Consider the following 15,381-nt stretch of genomic DNA (forward strand, 5'->3'; position numbering starts at 1 on the left):
GCTTTAGAAAGAGACCCTGTGTCGCAGTTGGGAGAATTAAACAGTACTATGGGAACAGCACTGTATAGGTGCTGTATAAATGCTTGCAGCAGTGTTTCTGTTCATGGTGCCTTCTTTCTATCCCTAGATTATATTCGAACATTTACATGGGACAAAAAACTTGAGATGGTTGTGAAGTCAACAGGAATTTTAGGAGGACAAGGTGAGAAAATGTTGGTTTGTTTATTTTTAACACTGTTCTCATGTATCCCTTGAATATCTAAGACCCTAAAGCATGGTAGCCAGGCATGATGGTGTATTGCAATTCAGTGCTTAGGAGTCTAAGGTAGGAGTATCATGAATTCAAGGCTAGCTTTGGGTACATAAGACCCCCTCTCTATACACAAAGCAAACAAACTCAATGTGGCTGTCTCTGATTTTGCCATTTCTAAAATGACTTTAATATAAAGAAGTATATAAGTGGGAAATACTGGATTTAAATGACAGAGGTTTTCAATATAAGTTTTTAAAAAGCCAGAGATTTTGAATAAAAGATTGTCTTTAATTAAAACTTGATCACTTCTAGATTCTCTAGTTCATTTCTGAGTTTAGATAACCCTTACCTCAAAAATCATCTTCAAAAAGACTCTGCCTCCTTTCAGAGTTCTTTGGCATATGACACTTTGTTTGGTTAAGTCAGTTGCCCAATTGAATTAAAACAGCTTCATTCCTCCCTTTTGTCTTTCACTATCTTAGGTAAAATGCCAACTGTAGTCTCTCCAGAGTTGTATAGGACTAGATTTTGTGAAGCAATGGACAAGTATTTCTTGATGGTGCCAGACCACTGGACAGGGTTGGATCTGAATTGCTGAAATCATACAGATGATTTGAAAAAGACTGTGAACGAAAGTGGATCTGAAGAAGAAACCCAAGCTATGTGACGTCTTATTTCCTTGTCATATATACCACTGGACACAAAGGCCTTTCAGTTCTGTGACTGCCTATATATTGGCTTTAGACTGTCCATGACTTCAGGGTAAAAAAGCCCCATGGATTTGCTTTTGATATTTGCTATTATCTGTCTGTAAAATGGGAAATTGTAAAAGTTAAATACAATGTTCTCTTCAAAGGGCTGTGATTAGAGATGACTATGTAAACAAAGTAAGAGACTGAGCTGTCATATTTACTAACTCAGTTGCTTGAAGAAGAAAACACTGTCTGGTAGACACTGCCTGGTAGACTGACAGGTAGACTGACTGGAACAATGTCTAGTAGATTTTGGCTGTCTGTAGACTGTGGCTGTCTGGTAGACCGTGACTGCCTGATAGACTGTGGCTGTCTGTAGACTGTGACTGTCTGTAGACTGTGGCTGTCTGTAGACCGTGACTGCCTGATAGACCGTGACTGCCTGATAGACTGTGGCTGTCTGATAGACTGTGGCTGTCTGTAGACTGTGATTGCCTGATAGACTGTGACTGTCTGTAGACTGTGGCTGTCTGTAGACTGTGGCTGTCTGTAGACTGTGGCTGTCTGGTAGACTGTGGCTGGCTGTAGACCGTGACTGCCTTATAGACTGTGGCTGACTGGCATCACGTTTGTTACTTTTCCCTGAGAAGGCACTTCCAGATCTTCTTGGTTTGGTATGTTTCCTGTGTAGTGACTTTATGTTTATTCTTATCTAAAACATTTAGGAAAAATCTGATTTATTCCATTAATGGCCAGTTAAACAGATTGGTGTTTGCTTTATTAGGAATTTGACTTAAATTGGGAATCCTGTCATATTCTGTATTCTCCAGCTGTGTTTGATGCTTTCACATTCTACCTTCTATGCAGGTAGCAAAAGCCTATAGCCCTTAGCTTGAAAACCTTTCTTAGAGCATTTTAAGGAGCTTGTTTAAAATATTTGTGTAATGTGCCAAACAGCACTTAATCTGCATGTGTGTTCATAGTCTAGATTTCCCTCTCATTTTGGAGAAACAAAATAAGCAGGAAGTGAATCTTTAGTCACTGAAGCCCTAAGTGAAGAATTAATAATGAAGGATTTTTTTTAACAGCAAAGGAAACTAAGAATCAAAATTGTGGGGTTTTGTTGTTTGTTTTTGTTTTTGTTTTAAATATATATAGTTCTAAAGGATCTTTCAACACTACTAGGAGTTAGGTGGGGTTTGTAAAATTTAAAAGTTTTCAGTCTGGATCTTCTCATTTTAAGTTTCCACCACACTGACCAGTGCCGCCGCGATGTGCTGAGAGGTACTTAAGGAGCAGTGTGCTAGTCAACAGTCATCTGAGAAGTGACCGGAAACCCTGAACTGTGAGGAAACGCTTTCACCCCGTAATATGCAAGTGTTTCTCTTGCTTTTCTGTAGCAAGAATATTTGGACATTTATAAAGTTGTAAGGATTCTGTTTTTTTCAGACTTCATCTAATAGCACATTAATATTCACAAAGGGCTGGATGAACCCTGCTACAGAGGACAGTGCACCCGCGTCAGCACAGTGTGGCAGGTTTGCTGTAGACAGCGAAGCAGTAGCTGGCTGTTGCTTACCTGTTGAGTGTGTGGCTAAACAAGGGTTATGTCTGCCTGACGGTAGGCCCAGGCCTCTTCAGTGCCTTGGAAAGATGGACCAAACACTTACGAGTCCAGCTGTGATATTAAAGATCAGTAAAGGAGTATATGGACTTGAAGGTTGCCTGGAGCACACTTTCTATGCGTCTAGGGACAAAGGCTTTTGTGTCTGGTTTGAAATGCCAGCTCTGTTTTGTCTCTGTTCATTTTTCCATGCTATTGACTAGGCTGTAGGACCCTCTTGCTTCCTGTGGAAGACACCTTGCCTAGCTGGGATTGCACTGTTTCTGTTTTTCTCTTTGGTTTTTCAGTACAGTACGTAGCTGAGCTGAGCTTCAGGGGAGGAACCCCTGACAGTGACATGGCATGGCCATCTTCTCTTGTCCCTGCTTGAAAAGCAACTTTGCTTTTTAAAGGATTGTTTAGGCCGGGCGGTGGTGGCACATGCCTTTAATCCCAGCACTTGGGAGGCAGAGGCAGGCGGATTTCTGAGTTCGAGGCCAGCCTGGTCTACAGAATGAGTTTCAGGACAGCCAGGGCTATACAGAGAAACCCTGTCTCGAAAACACACACACACAAAAAAAATAAATAAATAAAAATAAAAATAAAAAATAAAAAAATAAAGTATTGTTTAAAGTAAGTAAATATTGAGGTATTTTGGTGACTAAACTTTCTGAAGCAAGAGTTTCTGCTTTGAAAGCTTGATTTGCTCTTTAAAATTAATGTCTAGCTGGTGTTAATGAAGGGGAAATACATAATTGAACTGTTTTGCGTGGTACAAATGTGTGACTCCTGCCTGCTTGTGTTTAGCAACTGCTGTGTGTATGTGTGTATATGTGTGTATATATTCTGAGTGCTTTGAATCGAATGGCTGTTATCCTCTTTGGCTCCCTTTCATGGCCTAGAGAATATTAATGCTGAAAAGTTGTGAATAAGGAAGAAATCTCATGCTCAAAATATGAATTCCAAAGTAACTGATAGTAACATGAGAAAATTATGCCATGTGTTACTGTGTATAAAAATCTTGTTGATAAATATGAAGCTTTTTGATGACATAAAATTTTGTTTAAAGAATAGAATTTGAATTTTTCCTGTCTACTTGAGTAAAGAAAGCAGAAATAAGCTGGAGAGCCCTTTTGTAGTCTGTTCAGTACTTACAGAGTCTCAAAATTTCCTACGGAAGGACTGAGCAGTGGTTTTCGAGCCACTCATATGAGCATTGGCTGGAGGTGGCTTTGTGGTGGATGGCTTCTCGGCACTTCAGCCATTAGCAGTGGACTTCTGTGGAAGTGCCAAAGAGGTCGTACTCTGCCTGTGGCCAGTCAGCTGAGTTTCAAGTGTGAAAACTGTTGTGAGCCTGGGGCTGAGTCTTCCCAGGACACTCTGTCTCCATGACTTAGGCAGTATTCAAACCCTCTGTGCAATGCCTTTTTTGGTTGCTTTTGTAACGGGTGCAATGTATTATAGAAAACAAAAAAGGAAACTACAATCACAAGCAGTTTTGTTTAATGCTGCTTTGTCAGTTTTGTAGAAGAAAATGTATATAATGTCTTTCAACAAGTTTTAGACTAGAGGAAATAACATTATAAATCACAGTAGCCTAATTTAATAGTAAAAGTACTTAATGTATTATAATGTGTATATTTCTCTAACTTTGTTTCCAGCTGTTTTATATAATTGACATGTTATTTAAAGATAACTACTGTAGCTTCTTAGAGACTTCCCTGTAAATAAAGAGGACCTTCAATAAACTGGAATTTACTTACTCTGCTGGATTTCGGATGTGTTTGAGGAAATTAACAAAGTGAGAGAAGTTGAACTCAACTCTGTAGACTAGGCTGGCTTCAAACTCACAGAAAGCCGCCTTCCTCTACATCCTGGGTACTGGGATTAAAGGCCAGTCTAAAGTGACACTACCGCCCGGCCCTCAGTCTTGGATGACCAGTAGTGGCAATGGCTGTATGGGCCTTTCAATGTTTAGTTTTCTTGATAAAGCATTCAGGGAAGTGAACCCCTTTTCTGTATAGAGTCTTCAAATTGTGTGGGTGGATAGTACTCTATCATTCATTATTTTCTCACATCAACTTGAAGACAAATATTAGTTGAAGCTGAAACTATCTTGGTGGTACTCAGGGTTGTGGTCTCTAGGCTGTGAGGCCCACTTTTCCTTAGATTCATGAGGGCAAAGCTGAGAGAGAGTGGCTAGGTAGAAAGATTTGCACTGAGTGTGCTCCAGGGATGGCTATGGCTAGACTGTGGAGAGGTCACAGACCTAAAGTATGGGCACCTTTGCTCTTGTAGGATGGAAGAAGTGAATGGTAGGAAGAGACACACAGTAGGTTCTCCAGTCTTCAGTAACCCAATGTCTTTTGCTGTAGAAGTTAGAAAATTCCTGGGTCAATGCTTAAGGAAATTAAGGAATTTTTAATTTTACCTTAGCAATTGTATGCTATAGTAAGATACATAGAACAAAATGTACATCTAGAACTTTTAAGGTAAAATTCAGTGGTGTGAAGCTCACTCATATCTCCCAAATCTCAGGTAACTACCATCTGATTTGCAAGAACGTGGTTATCCAACTTACCTCATGTGAATGATTTTGTGACGCTCCTGTTTCACTTACATATTTCTCAAGGTTCATTTATGTTATGACAAATGTTACCAGCTTAATATTTGATACATCCTCTATTTAAAATAATATATTAAATGGAGTTTTGGAGCTGGGAGATGGAATAGGAACTTTTTCTGACCACTCCACACACTGGTCGGATGTTATCACAACTGTTGGACCCCATTTGGGGGACATGGAGTTGACTTTGTAGCTAATGCTTTGGGGATTTGGTTGTTGGTGTTGGGAGCATATCTGTTTGCAAAGTGATGCAATTGGTAAGTACTGAAAGTTTAGGTCTCCAGCATTTGAAGACAAGATATAGTAAATCAGTTCTACAGTCTGGTTCTCTTTATTTCTAATGTGTCTATTTTTTATTGGGAATTTCATACATGCATATATCATGCTTTGATCAAATCTACCCCCCTTTCCTCTCTCCTTTAATCTTTCCTCATTCCCCTCCCTACATCTTTCTTCCCAGGTTCATGTGTTCTGTTTTTAAACCTGTTACGTTTACTCAGTGCTGCCTGCGTGGGTATGGGATTATCACTTGGAGTATAAGTAGCCCCTCATGGACCAGCTAGCTCACTGAGGAAAATGGATTCTCCCTCTCCCAGCAGGCTCATAAGTCTGTTTTGAACTTATTTTTGACAGAATATTTAGACCTTTGATTCAAGGATACTTTAGCAGTATAAGGAGGGTTAGTTTGGCCAGGGAACCTTTCCCGACTAGCAAAAAGTGAAAAAGAAATTCTCCTTAGGCCAGTTAAGGCCTCCTTTGACATGAAATGCAAGTGCATGCCAGCAGAGATAGATAGCTCAGGGTTAATAGTGCTTGCTGCCAAACTTAAAAGACCTGAATTCCATAACATACACACACACAAACACACATACCCCATAGTGGAAGAAGAGAATCCCACTCTTGCAAGATTTCCTCTGATTGCCTCATTGTGTGCATGCATAGAAAAGAATTCTGAACTTAAATTGCAGGAATTATGTAGCCCCTTCTAAACATCTAAATATCCCAAATAGGAGACATGGGTTGACCCTGGATAGCTATTCTTGATTCTCAACTAGGCTATATCTGGAATTAACTTAAATACAAACTGGGGTACCTGTAAAGGATATTTTTTTCTTAAATCATTTGAAATGGGAAGACCCACTTTTAATTCAGATCTTTTGAGGTGGGAAGATCCACCTTTAATCTGGGCTACACCTGGTGACAGCCTTTGTAAAACACATGGAAGAAGGAAGCTCTCTGCCTGCTTGCCCTCTGGCTGGCAAGTCCATTACTCTGCTGCCATTAGAGCCTGCTTCTTGGGGATTCTATTGTATAGTGAAGACCAGCAGAGACATCAGCCCTGTGGACTGAACTCTTACTACTAGATTCTTAGGTTTTCCATTGGTAGACAGCCATTGTTGCACTAGCACAACGACCACCTGTAAATCTCTCAAATTATATATTCATACCATCTAGTGCAATACCATTTTTGGGTCTGTCAGAGAACTCTTGACAAACACAGACACCTTTGAAATAATTTTGACTGCCTTGTGACTGCTGGCATTTCTTAGCTCTTTATTTCTGTGTTAGATAGTATGATTAGTAGAGATAGTGATTATGGGGATTTGAGTGAATGACTTAACGCACTCAGGTATATGTGGAAACTGACAAATGTCATTCATGTACAGGCGTTAAAGAAAAGGCTTTCTCCATCTGACAAAGGTCTCTCATGCCTTTTGGCCAGCAGACTAGGATCCATCAGAGCTTTTAGAAGACATGCGCTGTCACTAAAATAGCAGGCCCTTTGAATTTACCCTGGCCACCATGAAATAGGCAACTTTGTCCATGATCACAAGTCTATACAACCTTTTCTCCATCTTTCTTTGTAACTTCTCCCCCCACCTGAAAAATTCTTTAACCTAGAAATTTTAACAAAAATCTTCCTTTTACGTTTGTAAAAGGAAGGGATGAATATTATTGTTACCCTATTTTAGTCTTACTTTGTTCCTATGTGATGTTCTCACCTTCACAAAGGAGGTTTGCCTCAGCCAAACCAAACCTTTCTCCACCATTCTAGCGCATCCCAAATACTTGTTTCAGCATTCCAAACCCTGCCCATCTTAACTAATGTCGAACCGAACCTGACCTAGCTTCATTCTCCCAGTACAGATATCTGCTAGACTTCTGTCTTAGGCTTTACTGCTGTGGAGAGGCACCATGACCATGGTAACTAATTGGTTGCCTTTCTTTTTGACTTGTGCTGATTTCTTCTCTCCAAACTTCTAGTTCAAGTCTTCTCTTCACAGCAAGCAGCCCATCTCTGTGAACAGCTTTGTGTGGTATTTTAAATAGAGGAAACAAAGGGGTCAACCATCCACCGGAAAGTCATGAAATTACCTTAAACTGCAAATCTGGGAAGGAACCATAGTAGGGAGCCTTGGCTAACTCAAAGCAGAGCTGCGTAATCAGTTCTGTTCTCACAAACCCCTCAGAGATCCCCACACAGGGAAATGACTGGCTGATTAAAACTGTTAGATTCAAAAGGATTTGAAAATGAGCCAGATAAGAAATGCCCCTGCTTGCCCTCTGAGGCCTTAGCTGGTATGTGAAACCTGCAAGCTCTTCAAGGAGCCACTCCTTGCAGGTCCTCCCTCCTTCCCTGGTAATGAGCTTCTATTTTATGCCAATTCACAGACCCTAGAGCATTCAAACCCAACATGACCAGGCTGATAGTCCATCTGGGTAAACTGTTAGTATTTCCTCCAGAAGTTGAGAATACAACATTGTGTTTAATTAGTAGACCTGTGCTAGCTTGCAGGAACTATCAAAAGTTTCATTTATTGGGGGACTCAAATGGGCTAGAGCGACTTCCTGGCTTATCTCTGCTTGCAAAGTTTTAGGTTTCTCGCCCTCACTCTGTTCAGTTGGCCTCCTGGGAGTGGGAAGAGGCTGAGGCAACAGCTTTGCTTCTCCCCGTGTGTTCCACGTATGCTGCAGAATCACGAAAAGGGAGATGATGTGTTAAGTCCTGACCGCTGTAAAAGACGAGGGAGGTTGTAAGAATGATGTAAGTGCATGCTGCAGCACATAAATATTTGTCTTCAGAATATGATCAGGACTGGAGTAAACTATTAAGATGTTCAAATTTTTAGAAGTGTTAATTTCTTGGACGGACAAGATGGTTCAGGAGGTAAAAGTGTTTATCACTAAGCCCACATCCTGAGCTTGATCCTGGGACTCAAGATGGAAGGAAAGAGGAAAGTGTCATCCATTTGTGTTCTCTCACTTCCACATGTGCACCGTGGCGCCACACACCACACGCGCACATACGTATATCCCCATACAATAAATGAGTGTAATGAAAAATGTTAAGTATTGTGGTTTGGATGATTCATAAAAACTCATTTTGGATTTAATCCCCATTATGAGGTATTAAGAGGTAGGATGGGAGAGGATTTAAGAGATAACTAGGTCACAAAGGCACAGATCTCATGAATGGGTTGAGCCATTGATACATTAATGAGTGTCCTGGAATAACTGACTATGCCAGTGCGCTTGCCTTGCTTACGCTCCCCTCTCACCATGTAGCGTCCTTTGCCACCTCAGAACTCTGAGGAGTCGAAGCAGCATGAAGCCCTTTATCTGAGGCAGCCGCTTGTTTTTGAATCTCCTACCTTTGGAACTGTCAAGTGAGTAAACCTTTATTTTTTTTTATAATTGTTCATTGTGCATTATTCCAGTTATGGCAACAGAAAATGGTCTAACTAATAATGTATTACTTGAAAAACAAAACATAGTATGAAATTCAGTAAGTTTACAATTACTGGTTTCTGTGTGATCATTGTACATTCATAAAAGAAAGGCTCAGACCCAAGGCTTATACACAACAGAACAGGTTTTTTTGCCATAAAAATCTTGGTGCCTTAGGCTAAAATGGAAGCTGCAGAATGATATGGAGACCTAAGGGAAGGGATCTGATGAGCCGCAGACAGAAACATATCAGCAGTTACTTCCCTATTTTCAAAGCTTTCACCTGATAAAAGACACCGTACCTTTCCCCCATGTAAACCAATATTCTCAATTTGTTAAAATCTAGAAATAAAAGTGGGATAGTAATTTCACTGTAGTGTCTTATCTTCTAAGTTGCCACCTGCTGCTTATTACATTGGAAAAATTCTAGTTTTAAATCTCAACTTGATAGCTTTTACCTTTCGAGCGTTCTCTGCTCTTATATGTCACAAGTGTGGATTGCTATAAAAACTGTCCCTGCCCAGAGGGTTAGGAGGATGGGGGCCTTTGGAGAGACAGCAAAACGAGGTTGTAGGACTGGGCAGTGGCCACTAGAGGGCAAGAGAGCACTTGGTTCTTGTATTTGCTCTTCGGAGCCTCAGAGCAAAGGAAACCCAATAGACCATGGGGCGTGAGCCTGTTCCTCAAATCCACTTGAGCCCACCAGTCCTTATTCTTTAAATTTTGTTCTCACAAATTTTCGATTTTATATTGAGGTGTAAATCCCAATGCTAGTTTAACTGTTGTATTAAAAAAAAAGTGCAGCCATTTCCAAGAAGGTTGCCCTGAAGGTTTTGTTTTTTTTCAAATCCTAAAGTATAATGTAATTTTTATATTTGCTGGCACTATAGCATTGACATAGTAGACCCAAAGCCATGTGTGAGAATGAGTGGACTCTATTGTGACGGCAGTAGCTCAGCCTTCAAGATGTTGGTTTTCATTAGCTTAACATGCAGCAGGGCCGTGTATTACTGTTGCTATCATACTAAAAGTTCCCCTTTCCAGTTCAAAGGACTGCCTGGTATGAAGCTACAGTAAACATGTGAGTTAAGGATCCTTTACAGCTGTCCCTTGGTGATCTTGGAGGTTGTTTCCAAGAACCCCTACTCCCCCCAAAAGGTAGCAGTCTCTTCAGGGTCCTAATTCTTAATGGCAGGGTGCTCCCAGGGTACTCATATCTGAGGCAAAGTGACTGCTGTGTAAATAGGTTGTTTCCTTGTAATAAATAGCAGCAGAGAAAAACTCCGAATGTAGTTAGTGCAAACACAGATCATTTTTAATAGGTGTGATCTGCGGTGGGTCGAATCCTTGGATGAGGAGTCAGAATCCTTGGAGGTGGAATCTGCAGACATGCAGTATCCACCGCCGTTGCAGAAGTTTGTTTGTTTGTTTGTTTGTTTGTTTGTTTTGAGATGGGGTTTCTCTGTGTAGCCCTGGCTGTCCTGGAACTCACTCTGTAGACCAGGCTGTCCTTGAACTCACAAATTTGCCTGCTTCTGTCTCCTGAGAGCTGGGATTAAAGGCATGGACCACTACTGACTGGCATCTGGCATCAGTTTTTGGTTTTTGTTTTTTTGTTTTGTTTTTTAATTTACCGTTGACTAGTTTCTTCACTCCTGTGATTTGAATATAGATTGATCCTGCAGGTTCGTATGGTGAAGAGTGAGTCCGTCCACTGTTTTTGGAGGTGGTGGAGACTTTGGAGGTGGCTGGCCTGGCTGGAAGAAGGAATTGACTGGGGCATGCCTTTAAAGGGTCCCTTGTCTGCCAGGCTTTCCTCTGCTGCATTCTGCCTCTTGGCCACCATGATGTGGGGAGCTTTTGCCAGACTCTTTTTGGTCTCATGATGTTTCTGTCTTGTCTCAGGCCTGAAGCAACATAGCCAGCTGATCCTGTGAAACTGAGAGCCCAGATAAACCTTTGGGGCTGTGAGAGAGAGATGCAAAGCTTGGGTTTGTGGGTTTGGTCCCCAGTACTGAAAGCGGGGTGGGAGCACATGGGGGCCATACAAGGGAATATTTGCAAATCTCAAATATACAAAATATTTATAAAACCTCTCCTCTTTTGAAACTCTTTCCTTAGATAATTGTCACAGCGATACAAAGCTAGACACTTCTTACATAGTCAGTCCCCAGCAGCCGTCACTGGAGAGGCCTGGCTCATGAACTTGAACTGCCTGATCTCTCAGCTCAGACTCTGTGCCCAGGAAGTACAAAGAGTTCCTCTCCTCTGTGAAATGTAGCGGGGGACGAACAACTACCCTTCTTAGGCTTCAAGGTTCCCATCCTTTAGTGGGTGATACCCACGATCACCCTGGTTCCCATTACTCTGTTATGTCTTGACCAGACACAAATGCCCATTTGGGAATGAGAGTTTATAAAAGCTTATATTTAAATGTGCTGTTGAATATTTGATGTTTCCTCTGATGAAGCAATAGTTCTTTATTTGTGACTATTTTAAAGTTAACTTGTAAAGAATCCAGTTTCTTCTAATTGAAGTGCCATTTTCAGCAACAAATCAAAATCAACCATAGCATAATTAGAGAAAATGCACTATTGAACTTGCATTTCCAAGAACGTCCACACATAACCAGATGGCCTTTAGCAAGGTTGGTAGGTATATTTAGATTTTTTTTTTTTTAATTAGAACTTGATCAGTTTCTCTGTTGTGAACATGCCGCTTCGTCTCAGAGAAACCACCTGGCAGTTCCAGCTCCCCAGAATCTGGCAGTTGTCACTCTCCTCAGGAATATCATTTAGATGATGTGGTGCATCTTGGGAAGGCGTCATCAGATGCAGAAGGAAAAGCCTGTCCCGTGCCCGTAAGCGCTACTTCTGCTAGCATCTCTTCTGATGGGTTGTGTTAATGTTTAGGAGCCCGGGTATGCCTTTTCCATGCTCTTCTCCAAGTGCCGTATGTGGGAACTTCAAGCATTCCGCAGCTCGGGGGTCTGCTGTTTGCTGGCCTCGTGAGTGCGAGGGACAGTGAAGAAGCTGGATGGGACATTGCTGAGAAGTCCAAGGCTCTCCCGCTGTGGTAGGAGGTGAACGCTTAGCCAGACATGGCAGCTGCTGGTGACACACTGTTTGTGTCACAGGACAGGGATTTTTGTCTGCTACTTTTCTATTAATATGGCTTGTGTTCTTCATCACGAGGGCTTTTCTGTCTTACAATGTCAGAAAGTGTATGTTACCAAGTAGAAGCTCTCCTTAGAACAAATTAACAGGTGAATGTTTCACTTCAGTAGTTCTAATTTCTCTTTCCTTTCCTTTCTGTGTGTAAGTCTACATTTCCCATGCTTGTTCTGTCCATGTGTACAGGGACAGGCAAATTCACTGGGAAAATCATCCGCATAGCTGTGAGTCTAAGATACATTATTTGGGCTGTGTTTTGCTTCTAATCAAGTCTCCTGAGGCACAGAAAACCTAAATTATGTATCATAAAAGCTGTCTTTTGGGTCAAGACTACACTAACTTATGTAGTGATATTATGAATAAGTTGGTGACTTTCAAATTGTTATGCCTATGTTCATGAAATGTAAGTTTTAATTCTGATAAGTATGCTTGCTATATTCACTGCTTTAAAATACTACAGATTGAAAACTGACACTTTCCACTTTTGCTTCAGAAAAAAAATGTACAGGTTATATTCTCCCCCATACCTCAGTCATGTCCTTCCTTTTTATTTATTTATTTTTCATTCACTCTATTAATCAGGAGCCTTTCCTGACTTCATTTTGTATGTACTGACTTATTTTTTAACCTCTTGTTGAACAGGAGATAAAGTTATGAACCCCTAGTTCTTGATGCACCTGTTTCCCTTTTCAAATAAAATGCCAACGAATAATTTCTAATGTGTTGTTTGGTCAAGTTTCCTGATTGCCATGACCATTACTGATGGACATATTCCTGCTTTATTCCCAGTGTAACTCAGTATAGGCTATACTACAGCACAATAGACTGAGGTCATCTGGCTTGAGGACTATCCAGTACATAGGCTCCACATTGGATGGCATCTATGGATCAGGTTAACTTCTTCCTCTTACTTCTTCCTCTTCCTCTTACAATTTTCATGTGAGCGACAGAAGGAGGCAGTTTGCCTAGGAACTGAGACCTAGGACTAGAGTGAAATGGAGATGGAGCCTCGAGCAGTGCTGTAAAGTATTGCTTGGTAAAGCAGGGGACAGTAGTGGCTAGGTGCTCATGTGCTGGTACTTGTATGGGATACCTGACTTGCCATTTTCTCATGAAGTGAGTTGAGTTTTTTAAACTGTCTTGTCTAGAGGATCTCCAGCCCTCCCCCACCCCATAATACATATCTTACATAATACATAATTGTGTATCTGAGGCATAGTCTGCTCTTTACAGTGTCTAAAATGCTAACACACTAGTCACTAATAATCCTGAAAGGAATAAATGAATGCTTCATGAGTAATCACCAAGCTATTACCATTTATCCTTTGTTTTAATATTTTTTTTTTTAGGCACAAATGCTTGAGTTTGTCAAGATAATATTAGATGAGATCTTAGAATTTTATTTTATTTTGTTTTATTTTATATATAAAGGTACTTGCCTACCTCAGAGGCCAGAGGAGTTAGTCAGATCCCTTAAATTGGAGTTACAGATAGTTACGAGCCACCATGCGGGTGCTGGAAATCGAACCCAGGTCCTCTGCAAAAGCAGCCAGTGCTCTTAACCACTGAGCCATCTCACTTGCTATCCTAGGAGTTTTCTTAGAAGATATAAACCATTACTTTCAGAAGTATTACAGAGCAACCTTGAGAGGACATGATACATTATATTTTAATGTATTTTGTACATAGAAATAAAACCTGGACTAGTAAACATGCTTTTCACCAGGTGGCCAGTTTTTTCAGAGCTCTACTGAGCAAATGCTTGTTAATATAGTTTCTCTGTTTGTGTTTGCTGGGTATGTACACGTGTGGGAGGGGAGTTGAGGGGTCCAGAAGCTCACATCAAGTGTCTTTCTCAGTCAATATTCATCTTATATTTTCAGACAGGCTCTTTCAGTGGATCTGGAGTTCAGTTCAGGTAAATTCTCTGGCCCACAAGCCCCAGGGTCCACTGGGACTGCAGGCATGTGCCTGTGCTTCTTTACCTGGGTGCTAGGGATCTGAACTCGGGGCTTCATGCTTGCATAACAACTGCTTGACCAGTTGAAGCACCTCCCAATGTTAGAAATCCTGTCCTTTGAAATGTCATCTTATCACATGAGCTAATCAACAGAAATTCATTTTAAAAGACCTAAGTTGATTTCCAAGAAAATGCACAGAGTTTTAGCTACCATTTTTAGACTTGCTCCAAGACCCATTATAGGCAATTAAGAAATAAAAGAGGAAAAAAATCATATGGATTGTCTGTTTAAACTAGCTTCCCCTCAACAACACATCATTTTATTTCTTGACTTCATAATTGCAAGGGCATATTTTCCTCTATGACAGTGGTTTTCAACCTCTGGTTGAGCCCCCTTCAAGGGATTAAATGAGCCTTTTATGATGGTGTCACCCAAGACCATTGGAAAACACTGATAATTTGCATTATGATACACAGTAATAAAACTAGATTTATGAAGTAGCAATGTGTTTGGGGGTTCACCAAAACATGAGGAACTGTATTAAAGGGTCACAGCATTAGGAAGGATGAGAATGGCTGATCTATGGGCTCTATTTGTGTGGTGGTTTGAATAGGAATGGCCCCCATAGACTCATGTGTTTGAATGTTTGGCCTATAAGAAGTGACACTGTTAGGAGGTGTGGCCTTATTGAAGGAAGTATGTTACTGTGGAGGTGGGCTTTGATGTCTCAGAGGCTCAAGCTAGGCCTAGTATGGCATTCACTTCTGCTGCCTACAGATCAAGATGTAGAACTCTCATTTCCTTGTCCAGCACCGTGTCTGTGTTTGCTTTCGTGTTTCCTTCCCACGATGATAATGGACTAAACCTTTGAAACTGTAGACCAGACTCAATTAGAGATTTTCCTTTATAAGAGTTGTTGTGGTCATGGTATCTCCTGACATCAATCAAAACCTTTGCCACATCAGTTCTGTCCCTCTTCCAGCTTCTCTTATTGTGTGCTCTTACTCTTATCCCATTAGGGAGATAGATTCTCTTCTGTATCTACAGAAAGCCGGCTAGTTACTGGCTTCAGCAGAAGCTTCCACCCAGGGTCAAATCCTTATATGGAAGTCTTCACCATCAGCATGCTGGTGGCATTAGGAAGAGAGTGCTTCGGAAGATAAGTCATAAGAGAGTACTCATACATGGTATTAGTGTCCTTATGAAAGGTGTCCCAGAGAGTGCTCTATCCTTTCTGCTATGTGAGAAGGCAGATATGAGCCTGGAAGTAGACCTCACCAGACACTGGATCTACCCACAACTTGATCTTGGACTTCTCAGCCCTCCAGAATTGGGAGAAACATT

At 41.0% G+C, this 15,381-nt stretch overlaps 1 protein-coding gene across 7 annotated transcripts in view; it reads left to right on the plus strand.

Moving 5' to 3' along the window:
• The window catches only part of Pikfyve (phosphoinositide kinase, FYVE-type zinc finger containing), a 99,133-nt gene extending 97,993 nt beyond the window's left edge, over positions 1 to 1,140 (plus strand). For all 7 annotated transcript variants that reach the window (XM_031367755.1, XM_031367761.1, XM_031367758.1 and 4 more), the window contains 2 exons: positions 128 to 202; positions 736 to 1,140. In XM_031367755.1, the coding sequence (XP_031223615.1) occupies positions 128 to 202; positions 736 to 851 (191 nt within the window). In that variant the 3' untranslated portion in view covers positions 852 to 1,140. The remainder of the gene's footprint in view (positions 1 to 127; positions 203 to 735) is intronic.
• The last annotated feature ends 14,241 nt before the right edge of the window (positions 1,141 to 15,381 follow it).

Source organism: Mastomys coucha, unplaced genomic scaffold, assembly GCF_008632895.1.
Source record: "Mastomys coucha isolate ucsf_1 unplaced genomic scaffold, UCSF_Mcou_1 pScaffold14, whole genome shotgun sequence".
Lineage (NCBI taxonomy): Eukaryota > Metazoa > Chordata > Mammalia > Rodentia > Muridae > Mastomys > Mastomys coucha.